The sequence below is a fragment of the Salarias fasciatus genome, chromosome 10 (genome assembly GCF_902148845.1).
Source record: "Salarias fasciatus chromosome 10, fSalaFa1.1, whole genome shotgun sequence".
Taxonomy (NCBI): Eukaryota; Metazoa; Chordata; class Actinopteri; order Blenniiformes; family Blenniidae; genus Salarias; species Salarias fasciatus.
Genome location: NC_043754.1, coordinates 17,440,332 through 17,461,559, shown reverse-complemented (window position 1 = coordinate 17,461,559; position 21,228 = coordinate 17,440,332). Strand labels below are relative to the sequence as shown.

Below are 21,228 nucleotides of genomic sequence, written 5' to 3'. Positions count from 1 at the left end.
TAATCTCCTTGTCTGTTACAATGATTCTGCTGACATCAGCTTTAAAAGTGGAAAAGGACAAAATCTGCAAAATCTGCATATTTTTCTTCTGTCTGCATGACCTGTGTCACTAAAAAAAGAATCAACCACTGATCCAAGGAACATTTCTGCAAACATATAAAACTGTTGAGTAGCAATTAATAATAACGAGCTAATCACCAATTATGCTGTCAGAGAAAATTCTTATTTTGTGAAAAACCTGTTCTTTGGTTGAAGTTTATTCAAAACTGACATGAAGTTCAATCAACATTAAACAATTTAGTGTTTTAAGTGTCATGAAGCTAAAACGTTCATTCAGATTAATGTGACCACTTCCTACACCAAAAGAGTTCACGAACTGGATGATTTCTATTTTTATATCCAGCTCATAAATATTCCCATCATCTTCTGTATGCCCTGATCTGTGCCATGTTAGGATGTTAAACGATTCTTACCAATGATATTGAACCAGACAGGTGTGCTTGACTGGCTGACAGCCACAACTCCCACCGGCTGGGCGACCACAGCCGTCTCTGAAATTGAGAAGTTGTAGTGCCTCTGGGTAAACACCAAGGGCAGTGTGGAAGGGACGGGTTTACGGATCCATTCCACGTGGAGCTTGACGGTTGACCATAATGGGGGATCACCACTGTCCTCTGCTTTTATCTGCCAGAGAGAGAGAGGAAGAACAATACTGAGAAAACAAGACACTAAGCTGATACATCCAGGAGCCCACATGGCTGAAGGAGAAGGATTTATCACTTACTGCTTGATCTAGTGTTAGTATGTATGTATTCATGCTGAGCAAACACTGTGGTATTAGAATTCCGCTCCTTCCACTTCACAGATTGTGAGGATCAATCCTGATCTCTACACTAAGACGGCACCTATGGCACATCGACTGCAACTAGACTTCAGCTGCAGTATCCCAACTGAAAGTGCATTTTTCCAGTCTCGAAATGTCACAGCAGCAGCTGCTGTTTAAACTCATGCATGTTTGGCTTTTGGGTTTGTAGTAATGAAAACCAAAATCCATAAGTCAAAACTACAATATTTGCCTGGAGGCAAATGTTACGTTGAAAGCAAGGAAACACAATTAGAGAGGAGAAGATTGCCGTGGCTGCTGTCCATGTAATTGGAGGATGTTGCCTTTGCAATTCAACTATGACCTCTTTTTCACATAACTAAAAACAAACAAGCGAATGGATCTGTTGCTGCATGGGCGGTACCACTGAACAAGTGTGAAAAATTAAGCGAGTGTAGGGCATTTGTAAAAAGGATGTGAGAAGAATTTCATACAGATACTGCAATTTGTGCTCATGCTGGTGGTAAAAGTCTGCGAGAGGGGAAACATGAGCCCTGCATCATGCCAGGATACAAATGCACCGTGCCACCTGATGCATGTAAACATAACGGTGCCATTCCTCTCCTCCTCCTCACACATTGGCTCGGCAGTATTTATTGGCCATGGGAAAATGTGTAAGCTCAAATATCTGGGCCTGTGCCTGGTGGAAAAAAAAAAAAAGAGCAGTGGAAAAATGACTGCAATAGAAGGAATTGAAAATGAAGCGCTGAGGAACAGCTCTCCCAGAGAAGATCACAGTCTTTTTCTAAGTAAGCTCATTTGTAGTTTCCAATTAAGATGGCAAATTGACATGTGTGCTTAATCTGATATATGTATTATGAGGCATGTCTGGACCAAACAGCATCTAAAAAACACCCTCATTAAAGCATATTCCATAATAATAATACATTTTATTTGTAAAAGACTTGCTTGTTCTCATGAAACTCACGGTGAGGATGTCATTGCTGCCCGCTGTCACCATTTTCTTTGACGACACCATCGCCGTCCTGGGATCAATGCTGAACTTTTCATCCTCGTTACCATCTATTATGCTGTAGGTGATATTGCCATTGGCCCCAAAGTCACGGTCATAAGCGAAGACGCGGTAGACGGGTTCACCGCGTTTGTTGCGGTCTCGTTCGGGCAGGCTGATGCGGTAGGTGACCTCCGGGAACGTGGGCATGTTGTCATTTTCATCCTCGATGTGAACTATGACCCACACAGTGGACTGGCGGGTCGTCACTGGGCCATCAATAACTGTCACCTTAGGAAAACATACAAGCACACGTGCACACACTATCTTTTGGAAAAATGGAGGTACTTACTGCAGAAGTAAACATCTTTTAGCAGTGCGAACGACAAGCATGACATGCTGAACTATTAGCAGGGTATCTGGGATATTATTAGTGCATGCATACATGTATCGACACCCTAAAGTCTTGCTGGCGCTCGGTGCCTGCCACTGTGAAAAGCAGGGCCACGTGGGGCTGAGCTCACGGGAAATCTCTTTGTATTATCGATCCCCTGGAGGCAGAGGCAGAGGTCTGATCGCTGATCAATTGGATCAGATAAGGCTGAACATCATTGCTGCCAGCCCGACTGCTCTCTAGACTATTAATTACACACAGGCAGCACAGACTGGCAGGCAGAGCAGTGGGTGGCCTTCATGGACTGGCATTCCTCTTCGAATCACAGGACAGAGGGATGAAATGACAAAGATTTCTCCACCCCTAATTTTAAACTGCTATTGGACATGAATCGTCAACATCGGTGAAGGCTCTCAGTGCCTTCACACACCCCTTTCTGCTTGGCTCGTGGGAAAGTCCTGTAGTTAAACAAAGCAGCGCCAGTCCCGACAGGTCAACCGGCAATTCTAAAGTACAATACAATACATAACAAAAAGGTCAGGCTGCAATGCTGAGGGTCAACTGCAGGTCATTTCATTCTATTCTGCAGGAGGGCAAAGTGCTTTTAGATCCAACAGCATTTAATAAGTTGTACGAAAAGTCCAAGGAAATAGAAGTTTGCTCATGTCTCTAAAGTCAAGAATCTGTGATTATCAGGTTCATCTGCATGCAGAGCGGCAGGAGCAACAGGAATGGTAATCACAAAGCTATCTGTATGCCCAGTGTCTGCACTTCAAATGCCGGGCAGCACAACTCCTCTCCTCCCTGTTCCCATCCTGAGTGGAGAAGATAACCAATGATGAATGATTACATTTAGAAAATCCTAAACCTGGGGCCCAAAACTACAGTCATTCATCACAGTTTATGGAGCCTTGAGGGCCTGCCAGGGTTGTCCTCCACCATGTCTTTGTTAATAGTGGCCTGCAGCAGGTGGCAAGACGGAATAAATTATAATATTATGAACCTATGAACACTGTCCAGGTTTTACTGTACCTCTAAAAAGTGTTCCGCTTGTTGCTCTCTGTCCAGTTTCCTTGCAGTTGTTGTAATCAGACCTAAAAAAAAAAATAATAAAAAGAGATATTTTTACATAACAAACACAAATTATGATGTTACAGTTGTAGTGTCTTTACTAATATATGAGCTTAAAACACTTTGAAATGTGTTTGATGCAACATTTATCGAGAAAGCTAATTCACATGAAGAGCCACTGTGATGATGAGCAAATGCCCACATGTGCATATTCACATATTGTTCCAAAAAGCCACAGCCTGCGGTCCTGGCGCAGGCAATCGCATTTGGCACATTCATATGGTACAATTTAGCTGAGGGTCACACACGTAGCCAGCGTGTCACCAGATCAGAGGGAAATGAGCTGTGCGAGCTATTAATACATTTTTGATTGGACAAGGGTATTCAGATGACGTTTAGATGGTTTGACAAACTCCAACTAGCTTCACTGGGAATCAGAGGGAATGACAGCTCCATTTGCCACTGTCACTTTTTGTTTTCCCTTTTGATTTCAGTGTTTTCGTATTGTGTCATTTGCTTGCTGTCTCACTGTCACCGCACAGCTACAAAGGCCCTTCTCACCCACACACACAGTCATCTTCTGCGACTTTTGAGGACATTGAACCTGTTTCTATTAATTTCCTCAAGATGTGGCCTGAGGGAAATCCTAAACATTAGTTTCAAACTTAAAAAAATATTGTATTTTAACCAAAACCAAAGTTTGACTAAAGTATCCATCATGAAATATAATCATACTATCAAGAGAGTATGTTCTGTATGAGTTAAAAATAAAAGGCAATCCCCCACAGTGTGGAAATGTAAACAGAATAATTAACTTATAACACTGTTTCTAATTATGCCTGTGAGTTTTAGTCAGCAACACTTTTCAAGTTAAACAAATCAAACGCTCCCATGCTGTTATTCTGTTGTTATATACGAAAAATAAAACAATAGAAAGCATTAATCCAAAACCTGTCAGCCCATTAAGATGCTGGAAGTCGACTTCAGTTTTCAACAACTTTTGCAGGAACTTCCACTGTGTTCAACAACTCAGAAAACATCCAGAGGTAAACGAGGATGGCTCTGCCATAAACCAGCCAAGGAAAATAAATGCCTTGATGTGGTAAAACCACAGGAAGAAAACATGTTTTTCCTCTTGTATCAGACACCAGAACATCTGTTATTCGCAGCCTCCTTATTATCATTCACAGCAGACACTCACAATCAGCAGATAATCACAGTATAAACACACGCACATGCAGCTGAAGACATTGATATACGCACAGGCACACGTGAACATTAACACCACACAGTGTGAAATTATTTCTGCGTGGCTTTTAATGCAGAGTGATTACAGTAAATGCGCTTGATCTTAAATCACGGTGGCCTTTTTTTTTTTCCCTTTCGATGCACTGAAGCATCACAGTGATATAGGATTATTTTTCATGGCTTAAATACTGTGCAGTGGGCGCTAAAATCACAGTGCACACATTCACTCACTCATACATTCCCAGGCTAGCACATATCACAGTGTCACCTTGAGCTTGTTACGCAGGCTAACTTCAATTAAGCAAATTAGGAGTAAATCTAGAGCAGCGGTCACAGGCTGTAGGAGAGAGAGAGAGAGAGGCGGGGTGGGGCTTGTTCAGCAGAACACACAGCGAGCCGCGACTCTGATAAAAATCAATGATCTACAGGCTCAGAGCACATCTGCAGTTGGACAATACTCCACTTTAATTGGGCATGAGGAAAATGGTCCTGTGGCCAGTGGGAAATATTATTCAAACGTCTGTTAATAGCTTTTTTTTTCTAAGCCACAAACGTTCATTTTCATTTTCCGGAATGATGCAAAATAAATTACACCACAAATAATACTCATTTGAATCACTTTCCATTTTAATTGTAAGACTCCTCAGAGAAATAGTCCAAGTATCAGTGGAGATGTTGCATGATCATTCAGTCACCTTGAAGTTTAATCACCATATGGTTCATTACAAATACTTGCATTTTCAGATCTTCCATTTCTTTTAGAGGATGAATAGAAATTAACACACATCTGAATAATGGGTGTTTTCCTCTGATAGTAAATGAAATTCAAAGTAAACTAAAACAGGGTAAAAATAGGAGTTACTATTGGTTAAAAACCAACTTCCATTGCCACAAGGACTATGACGGTGTAAGCAGCATGAATTTACCACAATATCAGAAATGCCAAAGTGTCTAACCAGTTTTGTAGCATTCAGATGGAAACCATCTCCTTATCTTTGATGACCACTTAATCCAACTTTAATTGAGCGGGAGCTACAGCTGAACCCACTTAACGCTGGGATGGAAGCGGAGTACACACAGAGACCTACAAGCAGTTTGGAGTCACAAATTAACTTAACATGCATGTGTTTTGATTGTGTGAGGCGGACCCAGAGCCTGGGATGTTTGTTCTCGCTTTAAGACAAAATTATGAATCCTCTCAGCACCATGCACGGTCTCACTGATAGATGTATTATCTGTCAGCACCTGCAGCAGATTTCCATTGTGTACAGTGTGGATTAGGATTTCCTTGGTGGTCGGAGGGAGTGATAGCTTTCCTTTCTTACTTCTATTTTTCTAAAGTTGTATTCTCTTGCTTGTACATGATAAGCTTTTGCAGGTGTCCACTGGTATGTGACTGTGCTAATATAACTGATAAATATGTAGAATAAATATGTGTTGTTTTAGAATTATGACAGAAAGTCAGAAGACGGTGTTGATGATCCAAAAAAGTCCAAGTGTCCCTGTAAAACAAAACCAATCCAATAAAAAAAAAAAGGTCACATTGTCATGACTGCACTCGGCAAACATGCACGCTTACCCAAGAAGAGCACCATCTCACACCCTGTGTCAACACTTATCTGTTGTGTTTTCCTCCCCAAAGGAGGCAGACTTCTCTCACACAGCCACAAACCAACACACAGCACTGTAAGCTGTCACAGCACATTTACACACTTTGCACTCATTCAAAGTTCTGCTTCAATACATTTTGGGAATTGTTGTGGTACCTCAAACCCATCACGCTGACACTTTGAGAGTGAACTTGAAAAATGAACGAACCCAAACCTAGTTTTAGAAAAACAATTTGAAACTTGAAGAAGTTTTTTTTTTTCTTCCTGATTCTCCAAGCAGAAGTGTTGCTGACACTCGCTTTGTAGAAACAAATCAATCCACTGGATTCTTTTTAAACAACCTATTGAAAATAATCACTCTTCTACAGGAAGTTTTTGACTGGATAAACAATGAGGAGTGATTCATATTGAGCACATCTCCCATTCTCACATATATAATCGTCAGACTAACAAAGTGAGGCCGTCAGTGAAATTATAATTTAAATTATGACATGATGATATATTTGAATTCATACTGTGTGACTCTGCTTTTGTGAAACAGCCCCTAAAGAAACATAGGTCGATGTTATTTATGGAGCTTCGGTTTGCTTGGGAGAGGGGGGTGGGGGGGTGGGGGGGAATCCACAGTGAAGCATTACCCCAGAGAGAAAAGACTTCTCGAAACGGTAAAAACCAATTGCTGAGTATTGTCGTAAAAGATCATTTATCACCGCTTGAACAATATCATGATCAATATGAGCTCCCTTGCATAAAATTAATGACAAACAGATAACAAAATAGTCTGCGTCCTCAGCAGAGAAAAAACAGCAGGGCTCAGATGGCTAAAAACTCTCCCCTGTGGTACACACACACACACACACACACACACACACACACACACACACAACCATGACAGGCATGGAACTGCACACACACACACACACACACACACACACACACACACACACAGACAGACGCGCACGCCATAACGGCAAATTATTTTTATACCACTGTGTGTTGTCGTCATCTTCATTGAATCATTACAAGAGAACTTCCATTCCTAACACAGTGCTGAAACCAATTAATGAATTGATTCGACAGCAACACAGAGTCTCTCGATCAGCCGCTCTCGTTCCCACATGGACGCTCGGTCACAGACACAGGACGTGCGTCCAAATCTGCTGTAACACTGATGGACTCAATATAATTTTGAATCTGCATTAGTAGAAGTTATGCCTGATGAACGCATTGCAAGCAAGCACACTGAGCCACTATGACAGGTAAGATAAGATATGCGAGGCAATCCCGGCATGTTGGATTCAGTTTACATATTCATGAGTACGTGTGTGAGGACCAGAATGGCTGTATTGGAATCAATATTTGCCTTCTCGCCATGGTTTAGTCCAGTCTGCTTCCCTGCAGAGTGTCAATAACACAGCCATAATGCACAAAAGTGTATTCAAAGAGAAGAAGAAGATGATAAACAGAAAATATTTCTCTTTGATTTGAGCAGGGACGGCGTGCGGCAGCATACCATCAGGATATTTCTGCCGTCATGACTGGCATGCTGTATGCTGCATATAGGCCATCGGTTTCCGATCATTATATTGACATTACTGTGAATCACAGCACTGGTCCCTGTAACCACTGAAATGTTCATATTTGTCTTTTGTTGTTTATTGAGAGGCTCATAACCTAATCTAGGGCAGAGACAGCAAAGACTTCACAATATTTTTTTCTTACTCTGGGTTTGAATAAAACATTTCACCTCTTCAATAATTCTTTAATGGTAACTTCAAGCAGGGCTTGTTCTGCAAATGCATAGGGACTTCCCCAGACTTCAAACCTTGAAGTCAAAACTGAAACACACCAGATTTTTTTCTCTCACTCTGTCACAATGTCTGCATTTTACTGAGTTATCCTGTGGTTATATTTCTTTTTGTTTCCCAATGTGGCTATTTTGTCAGTATCACCAAATTATTAAGTGAATTATTGGGAGGATTTTTTTTATATATTTTGATATTAAACCAAGGCGGTGAGGAGTACGGGATCAAAGCACACTTTGACAGGGATGATATCTTTTTACACAGAAGATTCAGAGTTTAATATGACAGTCAGGCCTGATGCTGTGAAACGATATTCGGTTCAAAAGCTACAGCTGCAAATCACCTTTTGTGAGAGTATGAGAATTGCAGATATTTCTATATGATCACGTATAAAAATGTGCATAACTGAAATTAACATAAGTTAATGAAAATAAATATTAATATTTTATGAGAATTAAACAAATGAAAATATTATTCAAACGGTGCTATCACAAAAATACACCACTTTCAACATTACCTATGAGTTTGATGTTTTTAAAGGTCAAATTAAGACACAAAGTTCTATCCTGTTAAATTTTACTACATTATTATAACAAAAAACATTATTACATGAATTAAAAAAAAAATCATAATTAGCTTATAAATCAAAGACTGCCTTACCTATTTAAAACTTTATTTTCTCCTATTTGTTTTCATACTTTTTCACATAGGTGATAAACAACCACAGGCTATCTGGGCATCAGCTTGGATGTTAAAACCCTGCCTTGATTTAATATATATTGGAGGGCTTACATTATGAACCCCTATGGTGCTGGGGTTAAATTTCAACGTAATTGCTAATCCAAAGTAATACTCTTGAAACACTGAGCCAACTTATGTTTTGGAATTTTTTACATTTTTTACCAGACTGGGAAAACCATGGGCTTTTTTTCCTCCTTGCTAATGTGAAAATCATTACAGGCTTTAATTTATACTTAAAAAAAAAAAAAAAAATTGAATTTGAAGACATTTTACTTTGCAATGTTAATAAAACAGTAAAAGTGTTCTCACATCCTGTTAGGACCTTAGGTGACATAAGTGTACCCTTCCCTTGAGAGTGAGTTGCGATGTGAGTGTGTTTCAGATGATCCCATCATTTTCCAGACCCTTGACTGATGAAATGCAGTGCGATTCGCTGAAATACACGTGGGAAACGTCTAAATCACATCTAGCGGTGGAGGGAAAAGCACACAATCATCACACCTGGTGTGGAAGGGATACACACACACGTTGCCTCAGGTTGTAATCGGTTCAGCATATGGCAGAGAGCTTATGCGTTTCTGACTGGATGTGTGACTGTGTGGAATTAAGAGGCTTCTCTGCCTTATTTTACAGGCAGTGAAAACATTTTGTTGAATGAGACGTAACTGCATTTATCTAAAAGTACAAATGTTTGCTGTTTAGAGAGCTGCATGAGCAACTCCATCATTACATGATGAGTGCATACAAATGATGTGAAATCACCTTTTTGTCAGTCTCACCTGTTTTGGGATTGATGGAGAAGAAATTCTGCGGGTTGCCTGCAGAGATCCGATAGCTCAGCCGGCTGGGCGTGGCAGTGAGGTCAGGGTCTTGTGCCTGAATACGGATGACTGACACATCCTTTGGAGAGTTCTCCATGATGACTGGGTGGTAGATAGGATCTGAGGTGAGGGGAGCATTATCATTGACATCCTCCACCTGAAGGATAAAGAAAAAGGAGTCAACAAAGAAAAGAAAGCCAGACAAAGAAGGGGGAGAGAGGAGGAAAAGGCAGGGGTTGGTTTAGGGACTGGAATAAGAATTGCCTGTAGTCTGTTTAAACTGTTCCTTATATGTAGATGGGATACTGCTGATAAAATATAACCTTCAAACTCAGCATGTATGATAATATCCCACTGGTGTGGGAGAAAATCTATGTGCAGATTTTAGTATCTTTGTTAATCATTTGAGACACAGCCTGAGCTGATCGGCTATCAATCAAGAAATGGAAATTTATTTACCAGAAAATGTCATACATGTCACACTTTAAATGCGCCGCAAATTAATTTCCCTTCTAACAGCATAGATCTGGAATATTTATGGCAAACAGAAGCTTGATTGAGCATTTGCTGGGAGGCACAGAGAGCCAAGATGGTTCAGCCGGTGAATGAGAAGCACCTGCGCCTGATTAATCTCCCCCGTTTTGTCTGTGATGAAGAGGCCGGGAGTAAAACACCCAATCACACAGCCACACGTGAATATCCTGAAGCCAGAAAAAGGCTGCTTTGTTTCATTTTTTTGTTTCTGTTTTTATCCACGGCTGAACTCTTTTCTTGCACTGGCGTAGCAGTTATGTGTGTATTTCAGTGTTTAGACCATGGACTGCTAAGTGCCAAAGAAATTGGAATAAGTCAGAGTAGAATTTCTGTAGAGTGTATCTCTGATTCACAGACTGAGCACTGAATCCAATTAGCAATACTTATTCTTTGGCAGCATAACTTTAATTTGGCTGTGATGCTTCACAAGCCTTTATAACACAAGCTTCCAAACCTGTCTATAGATATATAGTCATGAAAGATTTTGAGTAACAGACACACACAGCTTTAACGTATCTTATCAAAAAGTTTTGAGTTATCAAATATGACATTTTTATCTATAATAAAGTTACGAGGAAAAAATGAGCTGAAATGAAGCATCTTAATGCTAATGTGACTTCAGAGCGTGATTGCGCAGGAGCTGCTTTAGCAAGATGAATGGTGGCTATAAAAACGTGGTAACTTAAGTAATTCAAAGAGATTTGTTGTTTCAATCAAGATACAACTAGCATAGTGTCAGGACATTCGTTTTAAGATGATGAGTTTGGTCCCTACGTATAACTCAGATGGCAATAAAAATAGCTAAATGTATTAGTCAAAGCACAGTAATTAGTTTTTATTTAAAAGTGAAGCAACCACACGTCTTCAATGCTGCACACTGCATTTAAAAATTCATACTTAAGGGTTAGGCTGCCATCATTTTTTGCTGTTTCAGACCTCTTATGCATGCACAAGATAAAGTGAATATTGGCAGGTGAATGTCAGTACCTGTATGAAGACCTCAATAGAAGCAGACAGGGGTGTAACCCCTCTGTCTGTCGCATAGACAGTCAGCCAATACGAGTCTTTGGACTCACAGTCCAGAATACCGGCGGTGTAAATCACCCCTGTTGAAGCAAAGAAAAAGATTAATGCACTTGTAACTTGGGTTTGAGAATACAAATCAATTAGATGTGCGTACTTGAAGGAGCAGGGCAGGTGTTATCAGCAAAATACATCCTTTAGAAAACTCATGGGAAAAGTCTTTGAATACTAAGTTTCCAGAGGCAAAGACACAAATCCAGGCTCCACTCTGTGTCCCGGCTTCAGTGACATTCACAGGCATTAGCGGCGCCGCTGTAGTCACCTTCAATGTTTCAGCTTCTCTACAGCTAATCACAGCTGACCAAACTGCTCTCAGTGCTATTTGCTTAGTGCTAAACGTACCCTGAACTGCCCTACACCAATAAAGACACACACACACATGCATCAACAGCCGAGCACCGACACGCAAACACCAAGACACTCAAACACACGGACGGGTGTGTGCTTGGTGGCCTTAAGGAAGATGAGTAGCTGACAGCTTTGGTGACCTCTCGAGGGACAAAGACAACGCTCACAATGGACGACACGTGGGTTCCCCTTTTGTTAAATCAGTCATGCAGGACTGTACGAGTAAACACTTCAGAAATGACCCACACAGCCTACTTTATATTTTCCACTTACGTCTACAAGGTGCACACAGCACTTAAATACAGCGGTACAAGGTTATGAGAATCACATATCGTATTTAAAAATGAAAATATCTACAAAAAAAAAAAAAAAACGCATTGATGTTAAATCCTTTTTATCAAAGGGAATGAGGACAAGTTAGCTCGGCATAAATAAAGTGGACTGATCATAAGAGACAAGATGTGGTTCTGCTGAATGCATGCCGATCTTTTCAGGATCATCAGTTTTCTGTTAAATAGAGACACTTTGAAAAGACACACGAGTCTGTTACTGCAACTCAGCCGAAGAAACTCACTAAGTGCTGAAACGAATGAGTCTGTGCGCAGCATCTGTGGTCAAGTGCACATCCTATTAACCCCAACCAGATGCTCAACGGATCTCAGAGCGGGCATGTGTGCAAGTAAACATTTACTTTGGCTCTTTTACGGTGAGTCAACCTGAAAAATTGCGATCATGCAAATTATCATGATTACACTTTGAATGAAATTTTATGCTTTTAAAAAGACTTATGGTGTTTGTAGCATAATTAAACTGTGAAAAAAAGGAGGAGGGTGCAAAGTAGTAGAGGTACAGATAGCTGATTTGCCAAATGGCTGATATTCCACAGTCACAATCATGTGACTATTGTAGAAAAACAACTCGTGTGGTACTCACAATACAAAATGAGAGCATAGAAAAACTAAAATTTGATTAAAAACTGTTTTCCTGTTATACAGGACTGCCGTTCTGTCAAGGGTGTGCCCTGCTTTCAGCCATCGCCCAATAGGATTAGCCCTGGAAAACCTGTGTTGGACAAGACTGTACTGAAGAAGGATGGATGGACGATGCTTCTCTGGTAAAACGAGACCTCAGTGAGTATTTTTATTATGATCAACACAAACAAGCGAAGGCTCCGGAGTATAATTCAGTAGCGACACAGCAGCCCAAAACAAGTCAAAAACATCTCTTCTGAACATGTAATTGTTAATATCCTCTAACCATAAAAAGGTGAATTTCATGTTAATGTGTTTTAGTGGGCGCTTAAAAAATATGAATAATGTATTCCTGCAAATCTGAATTTTGTTTGGACCACTGAAGAACCACATAAACATTATGTCAAGCAATCAATAATAAAATGCATTTGTGTAGTGTTTGTTCTTGGGGGCAAGAACACTTTAAATACTGTAATCTTGTTGAATAAAGGTCAGCTGCAGCTTAACTCTGGTTTTCACTGAACCACAAACTCTGTCCACTCAGGCATCGATCAAGAAACCAGCTGCTGCAGGTGTGGTGGTATCACCAGGAGTGTGTTACTGTCAGATTATGACTAAGCAGCTGCTGGAGGCATGCACAATGCATAGTAAAAGTGTTTGCTGAAACACATCCTTGCCCTGTCGTCCTTGACCGTGTCCTTTTCAAACCACATCTCATCTCTGTCAGAGCACTAGACAGGGAGACAAGGAAAACAGAGCTGGCTGTTTCAAAAGCTCTTTGAACTTTTAAGACCGACAGGCAGTATTCAGTGGATTCGATCTAAATTTGATTTGACAGCATCCATTCTCACCATAAATAACACACTTCAAAGAGTGAACAAAAAATTGAAGGGTTACGGCACATTCTCCAGCTTCGAAGTTCACGCTACGCTGGGGTTTACATCCATCTGTCATGTCCAAGTCCATTCAACTTCACACTTATTTGTGAAACAGGCTTGCGAATCACATTCCAATTAATTCCACAATCACGTTATCAATTCCAGGACTGAAGATGAATTATTGCGCGAATTTCACTCTTGAACTGACTACCACTGCGTGTGCTTTCAGAGGCGACATCAGAAAAATATAGCCTATTAATATTTTATTAATGCAGAATGACTACTTTTAAAACGTGTTGGCTTGTAACTTAGAGAATGCTTTATCTTGACTGTGACAAATCCTAGAGCTTGCAAGCCCTCTAATAGAGGAGCAGTGCCTTCTGACAGCTGTCCAATGAGAAATGCAGGGCTTGCTTTTCCCCTTACCAATGACAAGAATACCAATTTTTGTTCAAAGTGCAAGAGAGTTAAGCATATAAGCCAGAGAAGACTTCTTTTTGGAAAGCTTTTTTCTTGTACTTTAAATGCAGATAGTATTGAGTCATTTTAAACAGTCTTAAATGTGAAAAGAAAGGTCTGCATTCATAAAAAGCAGCCGTGACAGACAATGAAGGGTGACATGGCTACACACCAAGAACCAATTTACCAAATCCAAGTGGGAGGAGGGATAAGAGGGCGCATAAGTTAGGACCACGCTCAACAAAATGGATCTCTCATTCTTTCTCTCACTCACTTTGTCTCTTTCAGTTTTTCTCAAAGTCTGTCTTGTTCTCTTTTCACATGCTTAGCGTTGGCACTAAGAGCCACGGATTGACAAGCAGCCAGAGCGCAGTCACTCAACATTGCACTTAAATGTCCATGACCTGACAACCCTGACTTCTAAACTATAGGATTAAAAATTAAAACAAACACTTAATAAAGCACTACTGAGCATGGTACTTTTTTCTTTATGATTTGCCATCATGAAACAGAAATACATATGCACATGTACAGCGTACAGCATATATAGCATATGGAGGCTTTGGAAGGAGAAAGCATTATTTTCTTCTGACAGTTTTTATGTACTCCAGACTCCCCTGCATCCTCTTTCTTCCCCTCTTTGCTTCACTTCCACTCCCCTCTCCCTTCACTTTCTGCTCTAACAAGCAGTCTGATTTCCCCTGGAAAATCTGCACTCAATAAACGTTCTCACTGGCTGTGATGCTCCTTACTGGAGTTTTAATACTATAGTGAAAAACTGCACCAGAAACTATTACAAAAGACTGCAGGGATCTGTCTGGGGACTGTAGAACTAATTTGTCTGCATGAGGGTATAGTGATACATATATTTATACGTAATATGAGAGAGACGTAGGCAAAGGAACACTATGACGATCCATCTGTTTCTCTCGACAGTCAATACTAATTACCCTGGTTAAATGTCAATACTGGCCTCCAGTGTAAGTCATGTACAGTAGGGAACCAGTACAAGAGGTGAAGAGAAAGGCCAGAGGAGATGCACTGTAGTTTGTTCCATAAACTCAGTGTGCCAACAGCTCACCTAAAATAATCCAACATGTCCATTCACCAGCAATGCTAATTGGCTAATTCCAAGAAGTCATTACTAGTGGCTGCTCCAATACACAATTACAAGCTGTGGGGCACAAAGGCACCTTCTTTGCTCTCCTGAAAAGCAATTTGAGGAAAAAAAGTTAGCCGTGCTGATCATTTTAACATCATATTTTCTATCTGCTGGGTAACCTGATGTATGTTTAATACTTTATTCATATGTGACTTCACTTTACTCGTATATGTGACACATTTGTGTTTGTGTAAAACACTAGAGAATTTTTAATTTATAATTGAATTTATAATTGGCACAGGTCACAGATGTCAATTTGAAACAACCATCCCTTTTTTTTCCAGAGCTGGAATCATCCAACTTATCATATAGCAAACATTAGATTTTTTTTTTTTTCCTTAAAAGACATGGATATTAAGTCGCAATTCTATAATCAAACTAAGCTTTTTGTTGTCATTCTACTAGTTAAAATATAAATACGATTGTGCACTGCAATTCAAATAACAATTAACAGAAAGTAATTTATTTTTATTGATATAATTAAAAAAGCAAACTAAAGTAATAAAAGCATGATAAGCAACCTAAAAACATGTCTTACTTTAGTAACTAATGAAATTATATTGAGCTGGGCAGTCTTTGGGGTAATTGAATCAATGGGTAAATAGTGAGTAATAATGAATAAAATAATTGATATATTAACTACTATGAATGACTAAATAGCTACTGGAGCCAATGGCACTGCAATAATGTCAATTATCTAGTCAGACTTCAACAGAGAATTTATGCTAACCACTACTGGCACGACTGTCTTAAACAAAAGAGTGACTTTGACCTTGGGCTTTCAAAAGTTCTTCAAATCTCACCATGTGCATTCACAACTGTGTTATATTAATTATTCGTTCCAAAAGAGTTCCACAAAGGGAAAATACAATGATCGAACAAAGGAATGAGTTTGACATTTGAAGGTTGGAAGTTTCAGCACCATGGAGAGAGACACACTGCTAAACATCAGGTTTAAAAGATTCAGGACGACAGTCGCAGCCAAAGACTGCAACAAACACTGAAGAAACAGAAAGAGTTCTTACTGACATTTAATTAACAGTCAAATATTCAAGCTGTTCAAAAGTCATATTTCTCTGATTTAAAATATGGCAAATTACAAGATCTTATCTATGAGTTAATGCAAATGTCTTTCTGCAGCTCATTTTTCTCAAAATCCTTTCTTCTGTTTTTGACCCAATTCAACCTAATATGACCTTCTATCCTCCCCTGCTTTTATCATTGTATTTGAATAATTGTATCTTTCATGGCTTTTTTGTCTGAATTATTATTTCAGCTGCAATCTGATGATCTCTTCACGACAGTCATAGACTGAAAGTTTATTTTGGGTCAGATTTCTTTAAATAAGTAACAGTGATTTCTCCATACTTGGAAAGGATGGAGCCAGTGGGTAGGAGAGCCTTGATCAATGTTATCCACACAGCACTGGATCAGTTGTACCGAGAGCGGCCTGAGGCCCAGCCAGTGTAGCTGCCATGCTGCCCTCATTACAGTAATGATCTCCCAGTACGCAGCTCCCACGTGAGAGCCCATCAACACACTGGCTATGGCTGCACTTCACTCACTCTTCACCTCTTTCTGCCCTACTCCAAACATACATATTCAATCACAACAACACGCTGTTAACTAGTGGTACTTCCTGTGAATCACCTGCAAAGCAAAACTGCTCGAGGACAAAAATCACAGATAAAAGCATCATTATAAAGAGTCAGACAACAATTCTCCAGATGTGAAAGTCAGCATCAGTGGCATATGGAGGAGTGATATTTCCTTTTAATATGCATCTATTAGCAATTCAATTAGCTCTTGATATGCTACACATGGTGCTGTACATTATTGAATTTTAACTTTACATAAATAGGCTTTACAATTGATCTTGTGTCACACCTGTGTCTTCGTCAATGGTGAAAGTGCCCAGGCCGCTGCCTCCACGGACAGAGTACCTCAGCACACCGTCTCGTCCCTTGTCATCATCCTTCGCGCTGACTGTCAGGACACTTGTTCCTGCACGAGAGTTCTCCTTCACTGAGCCCCTCACAGCAAAGTCAGGGAAGTAGGGTGCATACAAATTCTCATTGACATCCACCACCTGAAGATGAAATTGCTCGCTGTAATTATTTAGGTTTGAACAGGTATCTGAAGCATGCAATCGCCGTCACCACTTACTCATGCATATATCATTTAAAAAAGAAAAAACAAACAAACAATCGCAATTGTTTTGGAAAATAAAAGATTTAGTTGGTGAATGTATCTTTTCAAGCCACTCTAACCAAATGAATCTGAATTATTAAACATTCACGATTTCTTAGATGTATTTTTTATTTGTGTCGCTGCTTTCTTAAAGGCATTTAGTGAACCTTGATGTAATTACTTGGATGAAGTTAATTGAAAACTAGTTTTGAAAAAAGAAATTATTAAAGCATCAATGTTATCAATCAAATGAAAAAACTGATCATTACAAAATGTTAACTTATATTGTGCTACCCACCTCTACTTCCACAAATGTCTGGCTCTGGAGGCTGGGTATGCCTCTGTCTTCAGCAAGCAATGTCAGATTGAAAAATTGTTGCTTCTCAAAATCCAACTCCTTCCTAATCCTCAGTACTCCACTGATGGCATCGATCTGTACAAATCATTGCATCAGAAAGACTCTCATGCATCATAAAATGTCAATTAAAGCTGCTTAGCATATGCAACAGTATTGATACACGCTGTAATATCACCTACCTCAAAAGTGCCGTTGAAGTCATTAGTCAAGGAGTATCGGATTTGTCCACCAGGACCGATGTCCGGGTCCTGAGCTTGAACCCAGGTAATTACTGTCCCTGGTGGGAGGTCCTCTAATACTCGGGCATTATAACTGTTAGGAATAAAAGCTGGAGAGCAATCATTGACATCTTCCAGTATTATGCTTAAAGTGGTCACTGATGACCTTCGAGTGCCTCTCTCAGCTTTGTCTCTCACTTCAATCTTCAGTGTGAAAATTGGGAATGCTTCTCTGTCCAGGTGGCTTGCAACAAATACGCTTCCAGTTTCACTGTCAATACCAAACTGAGGGATACTGGTCAACATTACGTAGGACAGCTGTCCATTAGGACCCATGTCTATGTCAAAGGCAGTAATGGTAATGACTTCCATGCCGATGGCCGCGTTTTCGGAAACAAGGGCTGAGAAGCTGTCCTGATAAAACTGAGGGTCATTGTCGTTTGCGTCCTCGATGATCACAGTCAGTAGTCTCCAGTTGGACATTTGTGGTACCCCCTGGTCATAGATGGTGATATTAAGAAAGTAACGGTCCAATCGCTCACGGTCCAGTGGCTGTAGTACAGTTATCAACCCATTTTCCATGTTGATATTGAAGCTATTTTCTTTGTTGCCATCAGAAATGGAAAACAGCACGTGTCCGTTGAAGCCCGTGTCGCCATCTCGTGCTCGTACCTGAAATACACTCGCACCTGCAGCAAGGTCCTCTCTCACCAGAATGCTTGTTGGTAAGGCCTCAAACTGTGGAGCCTGTTTGTTTGCAGAGAAGAGGTCCACGTATCTCTCATCTGATCTTGATCTCGCCATAGCAGAAGCTTTAGAAAGCATTTTTTCTGCCAACAGTTGGGCTACCCGAGTCTCCCTGCAGTCGAACCCCTTAGCTGGCATCCTTCCTCTTACCACTGATACATTCACAAATGTAGGATCAGAGAACAGCTCTCCATCCGTTGCTACTATCTTCAGATTGAAATTCCCACTTTTTAAACTATCCACTACTAAGGATTTTTTCAATGACAGAGCACCTGAATCTGGATTTATGTTGAAAAAATCTAACTCATTTCCAGACAGTATCTTGTACATCACCATTTCAAGTTCATCCATGTCTACAGCAGACAGTGTGACAATAGTCTGATTGACAGGGAAATCACGGCTTATCATCCCTCTGCAAGACACCCTCTCAAAAAGAGGCTGGTTGTCATTGATATTTATCACTCGAATGGTGATATTCACCTCACTCTCTCTCCTGTAGGGTGAACCCCAGTCAGACGCCCGCACTGCGAAAGTATAGATATCATCTGATGACTCAAAGTCTAAATCCTTTGTGATTCTCACCTCTCCTGTGTCCTGATCTATGGAGAATGGAAGACTTGGCTCACCACTGATGGTGTGAGTAACATACCCATTCTCTCCTTTGTCAGCATCCACAGCAGACACTGCAAGGACTACAGAACCGACAGGCAAGCTCTCATTGACTGCAATGTCATAGGATGGCTTGTTGAATACAGGAGAGTTGTCATTGGCATCCTCTATGGTAATATGGATGCTTGCTCGCTGCTGGCTAATAATGTCCAGTACCTCCATTATGATGAAATCTTGTGATATCTTTGTCAGCTGCTTTATGGTCATGATAACACCAGTCAAAGGATTTATATCAAAGTACATTGGATCTGAAAGGCTGCTGAAGCTGTAATTGACACTCACTGGAGCTGGGGAGATTTTCACCACTTCTACTATCGTGCCTGGGGGAGCAATTTCACTCAGCTTGACTACATAAACATCTTTCTCGAAATTCGCCGGCACAGGCTCTGGCTTTGTAACCAACAACTGAACAACTTGGGTATTGGAAAACTTAGGAGGTATGCCCCTGTCTTTAGCCTGGAAAGTTAAGTTGCAGCCATAGGGGAATGCATCCCAGTTGACCAGTTCTGATGCTTTCACCCTGTACTCATGCCCAACAGGCGATCGATCCAGCACAAACTGTTCATAGGTGTCACCCTCTATGATGGACACCCACTCTATCTCCCCGGACACCCCATCATCTTTGTCCTCTACAGTCACTATTACATAGAATGGGTCCTTGTCTTCCCATGATGGAACAACGGCAGCTGCAGTGAGAACAGGGGCAAATTCATTAATCTGCTCCACCTTTATGACCAGCCTGGCAGTGCTGCTGATACCGTTGTTTCCATACAGTTTCATTCCTCTGTCGACCACCTGGACCTCCAGCTCATATCGGTCTTGTTTGTCCATCCTGGGTCGACCTGTCAGGGTGATGACTCCGCTGGTTGGATGAACAGCAAATAGGTCTGTTCTGTTCTTGAAGAAGTAGTAGAACTCTCCATTGGAGCCCACATCAGCATCTGTGGCTGTGACACGGCCAACACTGGCACCCAGGGGGGCACTTTCAGAAACAACAAATGAATAAGAGGTAGGGGAGAAAAGGGGGCGAAGGTCATTTGTATCAAGGACCTTGATATATACTATGGTTAAAGCCTCCAGACCTCCTTTGACAGATGCCTTTACTGTCAGGGTGTAATTGTCCTGTACTTCCCGATTTAATGTTGCACCGCTGCCTCCATTCGTGCATATCCGAAGAAAACAAAAATCTCCCATTACGAACTGTTCAGTCTGGAAGATGCCTTCACCATCTCCAGACTGAATAGAATATTTAATGTCTAAAGTCCTTGGTGGTCCGAGAATTATGCCCATCTTGACATCACTTCTGGTATACGTTCTTGCAGCAGAGTTCTCAAAAATGGAGGCATTATAGGCAGGCTGCGTGAAGAGCAGCAGCCCCTGTCCTGCTTTAGGTTCTGACAGGAGCTGGGCATAAGTTGATGGGAAACAGAGGAAGAAGGAGAGAACAAAATGGAAAAGCAGAAAGATGCTGGGTAGAGAAAACATTTTCTCCCACCGATTAAGCTTCATCATTATTCCATCTCCCAGTCGCCCTATATTTGGAAAGAATGAAAAAAGAAAAAAAAAACTGGATTCAGTCTGTGACTCGTTTGAGACAAGTACTTTGCAAGCTGAAAAATTTGAGGACCCTGTGACACAAGTTAGAGATATTTCTGGAGACATGATTATCACTACAGGAATATGATTGCACATTCAACAGTGGCACCAACAGTTTGCAGTCAAACACTGAGAAGCTGCACCCAAAAGGCTCTGAAGCAGAAGAATGACATGTCTTTAAACAATCCCCGTCTCAGTGAAAAATATCATGTCATCCAGACAAAATAACAAATATCAGCAACAATCGTTATTTTAAAGCCGCCTAAAAGTCACAAGACAGCTATTTTGCTGGAAATGTGACACGAGTATAGATGAGAAAAAGTAGAACATGTTCTGAGAAACATCAACATCTTCTTACAAATAAAATCCTGGGGTTCTTTTCAGGAAAGAGTTTCACCTACACGTTTTGATATATATATATATATATATTTTTCATCTAATCTAATAATATAATAAAAAAAGAGTTCTCATCAGAACAAAATATATAAAC

At 40.5% G+C, this 21,228-nt stretch overlaps 1 protein-coding gene across 1 annotated transcript in view; it reads right to left on the bottom strand.

Annotated features, from left to right (window-relative positions):
• Positions 1-21,228, bottom strand: part of fat3b (FAT atypical cadherin 3b) — a 64,967-nt gene that overhangs the window by 43,024 nt on the left and 715 nt on the right. The window contains exons 2-9 of the mRNA XM_030101819.1: positions 17,688-20,674; positions 17,449-17,583; positions 16,848-17,049; positions 11,047-11,165; positions 9,484-9,682; positions 3,262-3,323; positions 1,812-2,126; positions 474-684 (exon numbers count right to left, since the gene is read on the bottom strand). Of these exons, the coding sequence (XP_029957679.1) occupies positions 474-684; positions 1,812-2,126; positions 3,262-3,323; positions 9,484-9,682; positions 11,047-11,165; positions 16,848-17,049; positions 17,449-17,583; positions 17,688-20,674 (4,230 nt within the window). The remainder of the gene's footprint in view (positions 1-473; positions 685-1,811; positions 2,127-3,261; positions 3,324-9,483; positions 9,683-11,046; positions 11,166-16,847; positions 17,050-17,448; positions 17,584-17,687; positions 20,675-21,228) is intronic.